Below are 16892 nucleotides of genomic sequence, written 5' to 3'. Positions count from 1 at the left end.
CGTTCAATTATAATTCATATTAAATTAACAATTAAAAGTTGTTAAAAAAAAATCAGAATTAGAAATACTTATGACTCTTATGATTTTAATAATAAAATGTTTTTATTTTTTATCAAATTTTAATAATATGATAATAATAAATAATAAAATGTTGTTTTATTGTCTCTATTATATAAATAATAACATTTACAATTTCATTTTAATAATATATATAAATAAATTTAATAATATTATATTTAATTATTATTAATAATTATAATTATTAATATTATTAATTATGTTTAATAGCAATATATTTAAATTTATATTTTATAAAATATTTTAGGAATTGATTTTTTTTTATTGTATTACAATAAAAATTATAACCGTAATTTATTAATTTATATTCATGAATAATTCAACTTATAGATAAATATATCTATTATTCATAATTATAAAAAATATATGAATATAATCATAAAACATATATGCATATAAGAATACACATATATAATAATATAATGCATAAGAATATTAATGAAAGAATATATCAAGAAAATTATTTTTAAAATTTATTAACAACTTTTATAATTAAATTGAAATTTAATATATTCATCATTTCAAATGTAAAAAACAACATATTTTCTGTGTGATCGGTATTTCAGAATATGAGATTACGTTTATCAACATCTTGTAGTAGAATTCTGCTATTTCTTTCTTGTCGGTAATAATACAGAATAGACAAAATGCAAATCTATATAATTTATATAATAAGGAAATCTTGTAAAGTAATTTAAATAAAAAAAAAATAAAGAAAAATGAAAATAATTTTGTATTTTCAAATAATTTTAGTTTAATATATTTCTTCAATTTTCAAAATGATTAGATATAAAATAAAAAAGTAATATGAATATATTATCTAATTCTTAACTTCAATATAGTTAATTAGTTCAAATATAGTTAAATGTTTTTTTTTGAATAAAAAAAATTATTTATTTTGATTTAATATTTAATGTTAGCATTTAATTTAATTTAACATTAATCCTTTATGAAGTTTTTTTTATATTTAAATAAAAGATAATAAAGGAAGTATTTCAATTTAAAAGGGAGTAGCAAATAATAATATTTTTTTATAATATAAAAGATGTTTATAAAAAATTATCGGATTAAATACATTAACAATCGCATTGTAATTTTTACATAAATAAATTTATTTTAGCTGCATTAAAGAGAGAATTGCGCAGGCTGCTATCAGTAAGGAACGACGCACGCGTAGTAGTAAGAGTCTCAGTGGTTCTCTGCATCAACGACGCTGCGGTATCAAATACGGTGTCATTCGTTGCGCGTCTTCCAAGCGCGTTTGTTCTGTGTTCGTGTTATGTTTAAACGTTCGTTTGTCTAGAACCACGTGAAGCCACGTGGTTTCCGGTACTCGAACTATTGTTTTAAAAATCTGCGAATCTTAGTGAGAAAATTATTCTATTTGTCATAATATTTTCATTTTTCGATTCTGCAATTATCGAATCATTTGTCGATAGTTGCACGAAAATCGATCTTTCGATTCTCGAAGATGTCATTTTTCACTATAGTTACGATTCGCGGGTAATTGAGGACGGTTTCTTTATTCGAATTCGCGCGAAATTGTCATTTCGGATCGTGTTTACACAGTTTTTGTCTACAGTGCGCATTTCGAAACAAAATTGTCGACGTTTGGGAACAGTGTGGCTCCTTTCTAGTGTATAGATGGATCAAATTGCGAGGAAAAGTGTGAAATGTGACTGAATCGTTGTTGCTGATTTATTACTGCTACCTAACCAGCAGTGTGACGCTGCTATGTCCAGAAGGAAGCAGGCAAAACCTCGATCTCTGAAACGTGAGTCTTTAGAATCCTTTTGATCGTTATCAGATATATAGGAATTTCATGAGTCAGCTTTAGAATGCTTTATATGCAAGCGTTCGCCACGCAGATGTTTCTTTTTTTCTTTCGGCAATGTTTACGAATTCGCCATATGCGATTGCAACACGTGACTATTCGAGACACGGTATGTACGGTATCGAGACCTTGAGTTTGTATTGGCAACAAAAAATTTAAGATCGCGCCGATTATAAATGTAATTTCCTGGAAAATATTATTTCCCGCATAAAAGTGTTATTTAGAATCGATTACGAAATCTTTCGAACGAGTTATAATGAAAACAAATGGATAACGAGATCACGTGTTAGGGGGAAATGTTGAGAAAGATGTCGTTGTATAAATAGTTATGATTTCAATAATATTCCAAAATTAAAATTATACGTAAAATTATATAAAAATCGTATAACATATGTTTTTCATAGCAAAGAAACATTTTTTTATAATTATACATTATGATTAATGCAATGATACAAAGTATTTGAATATGTATACAATACTGAATAAAATAAGACACTTGATACATTTGAATGTTTCGTAAAATTAAAAGAAAGAAATATACATTTTATATATTTAATTTGTTCTCTAAAATAAGGATATTTAATGTGATATACGAGGAAAAAGTCAAAGAAAAAAATTTAACACTAATTAATATTGGTTGAATAAAATGAACTTTTAGTAAGAAATTAAAGTTATTTTAGAGAGATATTTTAAATACAATGTTAATATTTAATAAGATTATTTTTTTTTGTCGAACAATATTTAATAAACGTAAGTTGTTTTATATAATTTTTTTATTCCTTTTGTTTTAATAAACTCCAGTTTGTAATACTGCTTTTTAATTTTTTTTACATAATTATATTATTTTACACACATACTTACACTTACCACTTAGATATACAACATATAGATGTCTTTTCTGAAAAATTACTTCAAACTATTACATATATTAATCGATTATTTTAAATGACAATTGTTTTCAAACATTTATATTTTTTTTCATAATAGTTCAATTCTCCTATAATAAGTTGATTCATTTTTTGTTATATCTATATTAAATATTAAATAAAACCTAAAAAAGTTAATATAAATTAGGAAAATGCATCGAGAATATAAATAAAAATAATAAAAAACATAAAAGAATTATGTTGTCCAAGTTTATTAAATTATTAAAGTTTATTAATTGTCATAAATGATAATTTCCTCGAAAAAAAATCGTCGCTTAAAGCAAGAGAAAAGATTACATATATCATAATATACTTTTAGAAATTCATTTTTAGAAACGGATCAAATCCAAATATTTCTATTATCATCAACCATCTAAATACTTTGATATAATCCATAATATTTCTTTTAAGTACATTGAAAAGAAAGGAACGAAAGAAAAGATAAAAAAAAAAAAAGAAGTACCAAGTTTCCAATCACCAATCCAATCCTCGCCAATTTTAGAAGCGGAAAGCTTCGGCCGATTCTCGTAAACCGCGCTCTACGAGCGTTCCGGTGAAGGCACAGGTGTCCGCGCTATCAACAAAAAAAAAAAAAAGGAAAGAAAGGAAAAACGAAAAAAAATCTTTGCATTGGATGAATGAAGGAAAAGGTGACAAGGCGCGCGGGTTAGAATGGAGAAAGAGCGTGTACGAGAGCAGCTTGTTCCCATCCGGAATATGATCAGGGCGTACGTGTTCCCAGATAATCGGGATAACGAGAGAGATGGAGGGATCCGGTCAAACGTTTGGTATAACAGAGAGAGAGAGAGAGAGAAAGAGAGAGAGAGAGCCATAGATAACAGGCTAAGAGAGAGAAAAGCAAGGGAAAACGAACGTAACAGGGTGAAATGGTGGAGGATAGATATCGCACATAGGATGAAAGGAGAGGGTTGTGGAAAAGACTACGTACTCGGCCAGCGAGGGAAATAGCGATAGAAACGCGAAGTGAGCCACCTGGTAAGGGAGAGAGATGGAGGATAGAGGGTGGAAAGGGGGGAGATGGAAGAGAGAGACAGAGTCAGTAGTCAGCCAGGATGGAATTAGGTGGAAACCCGCGGGACTGGTGCCACTCCCTGTGGAATTCCCGGCCTCTGTAATCACCAGTTTTCCTATCCTATCCAATTCTGGTCGCACTGCTTCCACCTTCTCTCTCTCGATCTCTCTATTTTTTCCCCGTCCTTCCTTCTCTCTTACTCCTTCCCGCGCATCGTCCTTTCTCGCTTTTTATTTTTTTCTCCTCTTTCTTCTCTCTCTTTCCCCTTTCCGCTTCTTCCTTCCTTTCTATTCCTCGTTCCACTCTATCCTTCTCTCCTCTCCTCCCCTTCCGTTTCTGGTTTCATTTTTTGCTCGTTTTCTTCGATGCTATTACGCGTGGGTTGATTTTCTTCTTTCACTTAGGGTCTCCCTTCTTTCATCGTGATTTTTATTTTTATTTCCTTGTTACGGATGCTGTATATCTCGCGTATAGATAATAGAAGATTCTTTTTTTTAATCACGAAGCTTTGTTCAGCTTTGTTACTTATAATCATCTTGCGTTGTTTTGTCGTTAGTGGATCATTGATTCGTTATCAATAAAATGATAATAATCGCATTATGTTTCTCTTTTTATATATATATATTTATATGTGTGTGATTTTTATTTCAGAAAATATTTAATACTATATCAGTGAGTTATGGTTTAATTTGATTAAACTAACAGCAGAAACATTTATCGTTCCCTATGTTTTCATACTGTCTCGGTCGCAAGTAGAAACAGACAGGTGAAGGCAGACGTCTAGAGAAACGTTATTGCCGTATAATCTTCAGAAATTCTCTCTCTGTTTCAACAATCTATTTCTCAAACATTATCGAACGAAATAATTCTTCTGATACAATATTCCAATAATCAAATAATATATTTACTTTTATTTCAGAAAAAAGTTTGAAAAGATCATAGGATTAGTAAGTGTAATATAATAATTTTTAGATACAAAGAATAAGGGAATTTTGATGATGGATTAAACGTTAAATTAATTGTTTAATTTTAGAAAAGAACTTAGTCTCTGATTACACTACATTTGAAAGTAAAGGAGACAAAGAATTCGCATAATTCTCGAGAATAATTTTTTAAAAATTACGACGAGAGTATTAAGAAAAATCAAGATTGCTACGAGTTGGAAATATAATTCAGTAGTATAGATCAATGTATATCTCAAACTAGTGGCACGAGTCAATATCGTAGTTTCGCCTCTTTGTATCATTCTTCATTTTTGCACAAGGACTTACATTTCCATCGTTTTTCTTTCACGTATTCCAGTTTTATACGCACCTCGTATTTTCCCAACTACTTTCCCAACTTGTCCAAAACTCTCTCGCGAAAAACTTACTCGAGGGCATCGGTGATAAAGCAAAATTACCAGCATTCGTTATCCTTAAAATCTTAAAATCTACTACAAAAAAAAAAAAAATTATAGAAGAAAATTTACACGAAAAATAACAAATTTATGGGAAGATTTATGGGGAAATAAAAATTTCTCGATCAAGGATGCGTTTTAAAATCTGCAAAAACATAAGGAGAAATAAAAATTTCCCTACGGAAGGAGCGCAGAGAGCTCATGAATCCACGGTAGAAATCGTCGATTTCTGGCAAAAGCAATTCGATGTCGTCCTCCCGGATTAGCCGGGGATACCACCAGCACAGTGATCGCGGTGGAACATCACGAACACGCGGTTAGCCACGAAATAGCAAGCCCGACCGATAGCATTGCGAGCATCGGTGATATAGGGTGTTGCTAATTAATGCACAATAATGAACCTGGGCGCAACCGAAGCTGTATTAATGGATTCCAATGCCCGTCATAACGTGGACGATCCGTAGGTGCATCGGAACCGTACGTAATTGCGTTAATGGAGGGCCATCTGTTTGCGCTGTCGGCTTTTGGGCTACTTATGCTCGTCACTCGTTCACCGAATGATCATCATCCAACGGGTGGACGACCTCCGCCCGTTTCTCTCGGAAATTCGGACATTTCCTGGGATTTAATGGCGACCTTAACTGCGAACTGTTCCCTGGCAACGATTAATATACCGATATAATTGGGACGGACGGACGGACGATCGATTATTTTGAAATGTTCACGGATCATAAAGTTTCGAAAGTTGTTAAATGAATAAGAATCACCGTTTACGTATTGCGTGGATTTGAAAAGTTAAAAAGTTACGATCTTCAAGGGGATTATACTTTTTATTTATGGATGATTACTTAAAAATTAGTGGCAATTCGATAGATTCGTCGATCGGAGAATCGGTATCGGTATCGAAGAGAAATTCTTCGTTGGAGTGAATATTCGTCGCGAAATTCACAATCATTAATATTCCCCATTACGTAGGAATATTCTCCATCCTCTGTGATCGTATAATCGTAAACATTATAATCGGGAATCAGAACGCAACGACCCGAATCACGGCGCATTATGCTTCAGGGTCGTGATTGTAATTTGCGTCTCTCGCCTAAATGCGTATAATAATAATCTCTTAATTAACGCGTGCCCGCTCCACGTAACAATTATCAACGCGTTTCACCACGCGTTTCGTCAATCTTTCGAATTTTCCTCGAAACTCCCCCCCTTCCCCACTCCATTTTTTCCATCCCATCCAACCCATGTTTCTTTATCATTTTCCATCGTATATCCTTTGAATTATTATTTATTATTATTATTATTTCACGCGTTAATCTATAAAACGAGCGATGAATTAAAATTTGAACCGGCGCGTGAAAAGAATTGAAATTGATTTTCTTTCGAATATATTGGAATTAAATTTATCAGCGCAAGATCAATTCCCTTCGTCGGAGGAAAATTTTCATAGTCGAGTTCGTTTCTTCTTCTTCTTCTTCTTCTTCTTCTTGGCCCTACACAAAAGCCACAGAAGAAAACCCTCGAAGAGACGTTTAATGGAATAGAAAGGGTGGATGCAGCGGTAGAATGTAAATTTCCAGTTTACTCTTTTAATCCCTTTAATCATGGTTGCTCTAAAACTTAATCCGCTATTAGTTTTTGCAGTGACAGCCCTAATTCCTAGCCGGTGGTTATAGTGATTATAATGTAACTTCTAAATAGGATTAAGTTATCGGCTTTTCGGTGAATTACCGTATGCGAGGTGTATATGTCACCGGTTAAGGTAACGACTGACCATTCTGGATGATGGATACACGCTGGACAAACGATTACGGAATTAATAATTTAATCGGATGGAGAGGCACTCGTGTATACCGATCTCGAATCTTAATCTCATTTTAATTTAACGGAGGTGAAGTTTTGATGGAGATTAGAACGACGAACAAATTTACTTTCACTCGTCGATATCATCGACCATATATACATATATATCGTGTAAACCTATCAATTTCCAAATTAAATAAACATACAATGGAAATAAGCGAGACTTCTTTAATATTACGGCGTTCCACAGTGTTAAATCATAATTGATTGGAGCGCAAGTGCAAAACTCGATCGAGAAGATACGAGGAAAAAAGAATTGGCCGACAGGCTGCTTGAGCGCGACAAAAGAATTCGACTCGTCTTCCTCTCTGTACCTTTGTATACCTGCGTGCGCGCGATTATACGGGCGGCGCAAAGGAAGGTACGAAAGAAGTGCATAAGAGGGGGGAGAGAAAGAGAGAGAGAGAAAGAGAGGGAAAGAGGACAAAGTGGGCGGCGTGCGTCGGTTGTGGGTAACGTTTGAAACGGTGGAACGTTATAAAAGTGGCCCGGCATGCGGAAGCCACGGCCGGCAGAAGGAGAAGAGACGTCGTGGAAGACATGGCCGGGACACGCGGTATTCCTTTGAGGCAAGGCCACGCAAGACGTTTCACGTCCGCCGCGACGTTGTGCCCGTCCCTTTTGCGGCCAATTGCGCGTCGCGTGCTCGCGGAATTACAATCGGCGGGTATGCACGTCTCGTCTCTCTCTAAGCTCGTTTCTGCACCGGTTTCCTCCTCCTTCAGCTTCGTGCCCGTTTCCCGCCCGTGGATGGAAAGGTCAGTCGCGTTTCAACCGAACGGTTCCCGCGCCAACGCGAGTACAAGTAAGTCTCCGGGATGGCACCAGTTGGCGATTTATCATTCGACGTATGTCCCTATCTCTTTTTAACAAAGAAATTAATCAGCTTCTAAAATTATCCCGTATCCTCTTTTCATCGAGATCGATCGTCCACAGCGAGTAAGAGAAAGGAAAGAATTACGAGATTAAAAAGAAAGGAAGAGATCGCTCGGGCGTCCACCCACCGCGTTAACCCAGAAAAAGACGTAATAGAAGAAAAGGAGGGAGGAAAAAAAAGTGTCTGGCCGGGAGGAAACCGTGGCACCAAAGTTATCCCGCAATATCCCGGGTGCTCCAGGTAGCGTGTCGGTGGCAGAGGGTGTTCGTCGGCGGATGCGCCGCTCCCGCGGGAGTCTGAGCCGGCGTCAGGGCTGGCCGGGGTTAAGTTCCCTCGGGAATCAGCTCGACTTCCCTTGTACCAGCCACCCAGCCAGGCCAGGCTACAGGAGCGCGGAGCCACCAGCCCTTCCCCAATGGCTGCTCTCTCTCTCGGCTGTCTGACTGGCTGTCACGAGTCCAAGACGTACGGCGGCTGCAACCCGGGGAGCAGAGATAGCAGTCGCTCTGGATAACCCGCAGGACGGTGTCTCTCCTTTATTCACGGCATATCGATTAATGACTGGAAACCCCCTGCTGCCTTCCTATAACCGTCCCTCTGCCTCCGGAATCGACGTCTCGACGCGGCCATCCTCCGGAGATATCGTTACCTGGATTATCGTAATCGGGGCCCATCCGCTTTTCTCGCTTCTCCCCTCCTCCTCTCCTCGTGTCCATCTTGGATTCCGAGTGGATTAACGTATGTGCACGTTGTCATTTACTTATTTGTTTTTTTCTTTTTTGTTTGAAGGAATTTAGAAAGATTTAGAAAGGAGAGAGGAGAAGAAGCGTGTTGATAAAGGAGATAATTTTACAGATCGAGGGAGAGGTTTGAGTAATTAAAGGTGTAGGAAGAAAGGAGTAAGAGAAGGGATAGGGACAAGGTTGTAGAAACTGTTGAATCACTAGGAAATGTGTGTGTGGTTCGGTCGTTTGGCCCTGACCGAAATTTCACATTCTATCTTCTCATCTTCTCTTGATTTCCAGTCAATTCATTCGTTCAAACGTTTCAAAAATAAACTTTGGTACGACCGGTTTAGTAACGATTTCGGTATATCGTTGGGATTACTGTACAAATAAGGGTAGAAAGGAGAATAGAATTATAATTTGAAAATATTAAGTGACAAATTGCTTTGGACGTGTAGTTAGAGATGTTTAATCACTTTAGAACTCGGAAGTTTGCACGAAAAAACTTTTAGATTTTTCATAATAATTAGATCTGGTTTAGAATTTACAATTTGGGATAGAAAAGGATAGTATAGAAAAATTTCGTGAGAGTCTACACGTAGAAGGGTTTTGGTCTCAATATGCAGTTATCATCTTCGTGCATATAGATTGGCTTATAATAATACGTTTCTTTAATATTAATTCGAACACAATTTCTCATACTACTTCGCTGCGTCGAAATACAAAATTTACCTCAACTTTAGACATCTCTTTTATTCGTTGTCTCGAAAATAATTCCACATTATTTTAACTGATACTTTTTTATCTATTTCCAAACTTTTCAATCTCGATAGAAGACAACGATTCCACCTTTTAATCCGATCACTTATTCTAAAATTACTTTTCAAAAATTAAAATGTCCTAATCATACATTCTTTATAGTTACAACAAGCACAAAGCACATATTTTTCAACTTTCAACCGATTCTATTCTTCTAAAAACCCTTTCATGCACTCTTTATAGCCAGATACAATAAGCACAAAGGACAATTCCCACAAATTCCCAATTACCAAACCCAAACCGAGGCCACCAACCAATATCTGTTCTCGGAGCCCAGCCCAACGAATTAAGCCCGCCTAACCCAACGGCTTAAACGGAAGCTGCAATTTCCCGGCCCGTAGGGTTACCATCTTCGTCGTTGGATGAACGCGCGGAATACCAAAACGCCTCGCCTCCTTCTTCGTACGCGCCTCTCCTACGAATTCGCCGTCGTAAATATCGTAAATAACAATTGGACGTATTCGAGGTGACGATAATCGTAAAGGTAAAGGGATGGGCCCACCGCGTGCATCCTCCGCCAGACGTTTAACGTTACATCATAAAGAGGAGGTGGTTTGGTGTCATTGATACCCCGCGTTGCGGACCAAGGCTCTCCCGTTTCCTGGAGGACAGGGAGAAAAGGAAACGACGTAACCCCTCGAAAATACCATGCCCCTCCTCCTACCTCGAGAACGTTGTCCTCCCTGGCCAACGTTAAACGGATGTATTATTATGAGTCCACGTAGCCGCCTCGTATCGGGATAACTGCATATTGCGGCTTAACTCCGCGCGTTGCGCTTTCGATAACGTTGATACGTGTACGTGGACGAGCGTAAAACTTTGCCGTACGTTCTTTGTATATTTCCGTTTACGATGATTGGATTTTATCGGGAATGTTTTTTTCAAATACCTCTGGAATTTTAATCGAGAAATTAGAAATCGGTATTTATTAAGTCTTATCAGTCTTGAGATTATTCAGAGGTTACGACGAAGGGAATGAATTGTTTCGGTTTTTAATTATTTTAAAACGCATCTCGTAATTTATATAAGACAAAAGATTGAACTCGTTCAGAATCGAATTCGAACCGGTCGATAAAGCGAAGTTAAAGATTCGTAAGATCGGTTAAGAAGAAGGGTTAAGAGCAACAGTTGAATAATGGCTTGAACGAAAAGTAGAGAGAGCAAAGCGGTTGAATAGAGGAGGGAACAATTAGACGGAGGCGCAACAAAAGTGGGAATCGATGGAAAAGTCGACGGGAGTTGCCGATGATGGATGAAGCATTAAACTCGCGGGGTATCTTAGGACGGCACGAAGCGCGAGAGCCGTTGCTCGACGGAGGCTGCTTGACAGCTGACAGGGTGGAGGGTGCAAAGGTTCAATCCAAGGGCGGTTGGCGTGGCGCTGCCTTGGCTTGATGTCTTGTAGAATATTTAAGACCGTATCCACCATCCCTCGCGCTCCTTGTTTCACGTCTCCAGGCTAATGCTCCATCCATAGAGGATGTTCCTTCCGGACCTCTCTCCAATAAAGTCGATGAACGTAGCAGCTTTCTTTCCTCGGCTCGAAGGCTTCATCAAAGTTTCCCGATTATCATATTAAAAAAAAAAAAAGAAATAGGAAGACCTCTCTCCTCCTCGTCTTCGTCGCGTTTTACGCTCTTCTTCGTTCCTCTGTTGTCGTAACGATTTTATTTTATGGGGAACAATTTCTCGAACAGGAGGGGTGGTACTTTGAAGAGGAAGTTCGACGAGAAACTACGAGAAATAGTAGACGTTTGTCGTATCTCATAACTTAATTGTTATCAAAGTCAGGAAAGTTTAAAGCGACCTTCCTCCCTTGAATGGATTATTCAACAAAGAAATTCGCAGAACTGGAGAGAAAAGAAGGAGGGAACGTATTAACGCCAAAATGTAACGCTCTCATTTAGAAATATCGCGCAGAACGGATCGATCGTAAATTGGATCGGTATAGGATCGTAACCGGGCAGATCAGCAAGTTGTGCTGGACGAGGAGAGCGGCTGGTGGTCGCCTGTATATCATCAAACGCGTAACGACGAGCCGTGTTTTCAACATGAAATATACCCACGGACCGTACTGACGTGGATCCCGTACAGTGGTGCCATCCGTTTGTCACGTGGGACCACAAAATTAAACTTAAAAAATTACACCCCTGTCCACGTGGCCAACAGGTCGTTTGTTATTTTGCATCCATTTTCTCCCTCTTTCACTCGCCCCTCTCTCTCTCTCTTCCTCCCTTTCCCTCAACCCTCTCAATAGGGCAGGATTTTCACGGGATAAACTTCGCCATTCCGACCGATTGCCACTATTTTCCAAGGTGTCGAATGCGAATTTGTTTTTCCCCTCTCTTTTTCTTCTTTTTCTTTCCATCTTTTCTCTCTCTCTTTCTTTCTCTCTTTTTTGAAATTAATCCATCTCTGTTTTTACTCGAATATTTGTTACGTCGAGGTTTACGGGAGGATGGACAGGTTTTTTGAGGATTATTGATACAAAGATTTGTCGAATGCGGGAAATTAAATGAACGGGTGGATAGAGATTAATACGTTAATACGAAGAATGATTTGAAAGTTTCAATTTACAACACGTGGAAACATTTTGAGGGATTAATTAAAGCGTAGTAGTACGGACTGCTTCCGTGGTGAAAGAGTTAAATATTTGTTTAGTTGCTCCTCGGTTATTTTACCTCCGTAGTTTACCTCGTGTGTAAACTTATGGGTTTATAAATATATATATATATATATAGTTTTAGAGATAAATTTTATCTACGAAAATTACAAAGTGAATTTTCATTGATTATTTTCAGAAGGAAGGAAAATTATATTTTCGATGCGCGAAAAATTAAAATAAAGGAATATTTGTTTAGAAAGATTCCCCTTTTGTAACCGGTTTCACGCGACAAATTCGTTCTCAATTCATTTTTAAAAACTTGTGTTTTGTACGATATACACGAATGAAACGGAGTTCGTTAAAGGCAAAACTTTATTCGAAAATCTTGTTCATTCGTCGTTGCGGACGAGTCCGCAAAAAACGTATTATTAATCGTTTCTCGCCGCTGTTACTTGGAATTCATATTCGTACATACGTACATCGTATCCTGAACGGAATGCAATGTTCACGTGCACGAAAGGGAGAAGAATTACAATTTCGTTGCTCGTTCTTTTTCCTTCCCTCTCCTTCCCTTTTCCCCCCTTCGCAAATACAGATTTTATTCTTCGAGGCTGATATGCAAATGAAACGGAATTAATGGTTGCTTGTCTCTCCGCAGGAGACGAAGAGTGGGACGACGGGAACGAGCAGAATGTCCTGGAGGTAACCGAGCAGGATAATGAGGCAACGGGAATTAAGCGTGAGTGTTGCTAAATACTTTCTCGTCGTTGGACGAGTATACGTTATATCTAGAGTTAGTTAAAACGATATTATAATTCCAATTAATTCTTTTTTCTTTTATATAAATCGTTCGTAATTTATCACAGAGGACGAGGAGGAGGAGGAGGAGGAAGAGGAGTTGCAGAGAGCTTTCAGCCACCACCCGGAGGGTGAGTAGGTGATATCGAAGCAATTTATTACCTTCTAATTCGATTATCTTGAGGAAAATGACGAAGGCAAACGTTAAAAATTGAGTATTCCATTTTTTACTATTTTAAACTCGTTTTTTCAACAATCCTCGAAATTCGATTGAATTATTCTCATTGTTTACTCTATTCGATAATACACAAACGCGTATCGGAGATAGAGAAACGATTACCGAGCAATCGAGGATTAGACGTAGCGATAGTTTCAACGAGAAACGAAAATACTCCGTCGATATACAGTTTACGCGTTTAACCCAGTGAGGGGGAAGAATCGGTTTTCGCAGCTTCCTCCCCGTTACACGCTCGGCACAATGAAGCACTGCCTGCAGACGACTATCGTTATGCAGATGCAACAATGGGCAAGGAATTGAGGGTGGCACGGTCGGTGCATTCTGCCGCATTCTGGTGCATTACTTTTATCAGTCCTCGCGGGACATTGGTTCGCGACGCAACAATGCGTTCAGACACGTCGTCATTGTTCGTAGTCGCCGTTCAAGAAAACCTACCGCCCACCTTAGACCCTATGAATATGGGATTCCATCCTTTGTCCCGAAGGATCCTTCGGTGTCGCGTGCATCCCTCCTCTCGCTTCTTTCCATCCGCTCCATCTTTGGAAACTTCGTTCTCCTCGATACGATGAGTGGTGGAATTGGAGCAATTAAGATTGGTCGGATCAATTGTTGAAATGCTTGGATTTCTTCTCGAGAAGAGAGGATAGAAACTTTAGTAGGAATTAGTATTAATACCGTTGATAGGAACGCGTTGATAGACAGTTTTGAAAAATCGTTTTCATTTCTAATCTTTGTGTAAATTTCTTTTCGCAGAAGGAATACGATGTAAGAAAGAGAGGGTTTGAGAAGAGATGGAGGATAACAAGGGGTATTAATTATCGATAAGACGCGTCGTGGATTCGTTCCCTCGTTTTTACAGAAATTGGAGGAATAAAGGAGAGAGTGTCGAGATTTTGAAGAAATTGAAGGGGAAGGATCGAGTATTATTGAATTTCGGGTTTGAAAATGGCACGATTCGCCTATACTGGCTCGCACGTAATGGCATTAAGCATCGTGCAAGGGGCTGTTCCCAGTTACTCCACGCACGTGGTGCATAGCATATGGGATAGAGAATAAGTGCTGGCCGGGGCAATTCCTTTCAGAATGGTAATAGGGGCTCAGGTGGTAAAGGTGATCCGAGTGTGCTTATTATGTCGATATATCCTGTCCATGGTATAGCCGGGACGAACAATAGTATCTTAACGATATAGACCCGGATTGTTTTCCCGATAAATCATTTTCCCTTTCTCTCTTTTTATTACATAGTTTGTTATAATGTTCGTATCGTCAGAACGAATGGGATATTAGGCGAAAAATTGTCCATTTGTAACGCTGAAACGTCGAAACTGCGCGATAAATTTCCATTACGCGTATTATATCGAGTTGCCCCGGTAAAATGTACGAATTCATTCTCTCGAACAATTTTCGATTATTCCGTGGTGTAATACTTTTTTTTTTTTTTTCGAAAAGGACTCGTCATTCGTTGGTTTTTCATCACTTTTTTTTCTTTAATTACAAGATTTTAATGTTTTTTTAGTATCTTTCGAGCATCGCAATTTCAATTTTATTAAACTTCGAAATTTATTATTTCAGAGCTGATAGCTCCATCGTTTCTAATAACATCATTAACATTTATATTAACATTAACTAAAAATACCGACACATCTCAATCGTATTTCTCTTTCAAAAATCAAATATACAGTACAAAAACTTCCATCCCACTTCTGATCACGATCTGAATGATCCCCAACGACTTATCCCAAAATCGATAATCTCCATAAAACTCATCCAAGATTCACCTAATCTCAATCCACCTTTACACCCCTCAATCGCGAATCAACGATTTAATAAACGCGCGTAGCTATCCTACTGGTTGCCCGCCAACGTTGCTACCATTCCTCCTCCAGTAATGAGCAGCAATGGCGGTGGTAGCTCTCCCCCCTTCCCCCGTATTAAAAAGGAACCGAGCCACGACGATGTTTTCACTCGAGTAGAAACGTCGACAGCCACGAGAGAAAGAGGGAAAGAAATGGAACGGGAGAGGTGGAGGGGGAGGAGGAGGAGGAGAGCCATCGAGGCATCTCCCTTGGGAGTCGGTGGCCTCCTCGGGGATACAACCTCGTTCCGAGCTCCTCCAAGCCGGTTTTACCTTGGAGTATAAAGCGGACGCAAGTACACTTGGCGAAAGGTAAAGCTGAAATAATAATCGGCTGGTGCAGGGTGGAACGGATAAAAGTCGGATCTCGCTTCTCCTCGGGGAGGAAGAGAGGCAGATCTGCTCTCGGAAAAGGAATCTTGCGAGTTGGAATTGGTGTGCGTGCGTGTGCGCGCGCGTGTGTGTTGTGTGTGTTACGTAAGAAAGGGCAAGGAAATTTTATGGGGGGCGGGAGAGGGGTGAAGATTGGCGGTGGAATAGTTAGGCGAGATTATACGAGGAGGCTTGCCTCCCCCTCCTCGATCTTTCACGCGCACGAGAGAACGGGGAGGAGGGGATTGTTAACGGGTTGCATAGGTGGTTGCTAAATGAAATTTGTTGTTGTTCGTGAGTTTACGCGGAGTGGAAAAATTTTTGTGGTTTATGAGTAGGAGTGCGCATGTGTGTGTGTGTGTGTGTGTGTGGATAAAATTTTATTGTGGATCGTGAGTTCGTAGAGTAATAATAAACGAGGAAATTGAGAATAAAGGAAAATCGGGTGGGAAAAGAAAAGGATGAACAGAATTTTGAGAAGATGGATTAAATGAAATTTGTTTGGGCGTGGTGATGGGGGTGGACAAATTTTCGAGAAATTGTGGATGAAATTTTATCCTAGTTATATTTATATGAGCGATAAATGAACGTCGAAAGTTGATGGAGTGGGGGATAAGGAAAAATAATTTTCATTTGCAAAAAAAAAAAGGAAACGATAAAAATAAGGATTGGAAAAGGATTGAGATTTCGTGATTATTCGGAGCATATTTTTCTGATTTAGTTATGAATCGATAAGAGAAAATTAAGAGGAAAGGAAAAAAAAAAAAATAAAAACGATAGAAAGAATTTTGAGAAATAAATTTTTCCCGGCAGCATGATCAATGGAACATAAAAGAAATAATGATCGAAATGACGAATCTTTCTATAGGATACGCTTGTATACAACCAGATGCACATCATCTATGTATTACGATTATCCTGGGAATATTGGCTCGGTTTCATCCTGAAGATCGTTGGTCGAGGGGATGGAGCAGGTTAACGCCTTGCTCTAGCAGCAAAAGAATTCCGAGGGTGGTTTCTGTTAGTGTTTACTTTTTCCTCTCCTTTTTTCTTTTCCTCTTTTCTTTTTTTTCTCTCCATCGAAAGGGTTTCTATCGCGAGGGAAACCCGCTGGGTCTCAATCATTCGAACAACACGTTCACGTCCCTTCTTTCTTTATCGATCCCTCCTTTCTTTCACGCCTCCTTCCTGGTAGACCAGATGCAGCCAATTAGGAATTAACCGCGTGCATACGTTATTGGTTGACAAAGTTGCGTCGAATAAATTTTTTTTTTTGTGAATTTATTCACGGTGGCGAAGAAGAAATCGTCGCTTGGAAACAAATCGAAGGAAAGTGGGGAAGGAGGGACGCTCGCCGATAATTGTTGCGAACAATTCCATTGAAAGGTTGATGAATTCAAATCCACAGATTTGATATTTTCACAAATATTATTTAAATTTTAATCGAAAAGTATACGGAGATACGTG

The 16892-nt window shown here is 38.3% G+C and overlaps 1 protein-coding gene across 2 annotated transcripts in view; it reads left to right on the top strand.

Annotated features, from left to right (window-relative positions):
* Positions 1 to 1310: 1310 nt before the first annotated feature.
* LOC108000694 (zinc finger protein 423 homolog) overlaps positions 1311 to 16892 on the top strand; it is a 78412-nt gene continuing 62830 nt past the window's right edge. The window contains exons 1-3 of one of the 2 annotated variants that reach the window (XM_017061208.3): positions 1311 to 1852; positions 12821 to 12901; positions 13029 to 13091. In XM_017061208.3, the coding sequence (XP_016916697.1) occupies positions 1813 to 1852; positions 12821 to 12901; positions 13029 to 13091 (184 nt within the window). In that variant the 5' untranslated portion in view covers positions 1311 to 1812. Of the gene's footprint in view, positions 1853 to 12820; positions 12902 to 13028; positions 13092 to 16892 lie in introns of those variants that run through there. The other variant, XM_062084492.1, reaches the window with a different exon arrangement.

Source organism: Apis cerana, linkage group LG14 (assembly GCF_029169275.1).
Source record: "Apis cerana isolate GH-2021 linkage group LG14, AcerK_1.0, whole genome shotgun sequence".
NCBI lineage: Eukaryota > Metazoa > Arthropoda > Insecta > Hymenoptera > Apidae > Apis > Apis cerana.
Note: the sequence above shows the minus strand (reverse complement) of the source record. Positions and strands in the feature narration are given on the sequence as shown.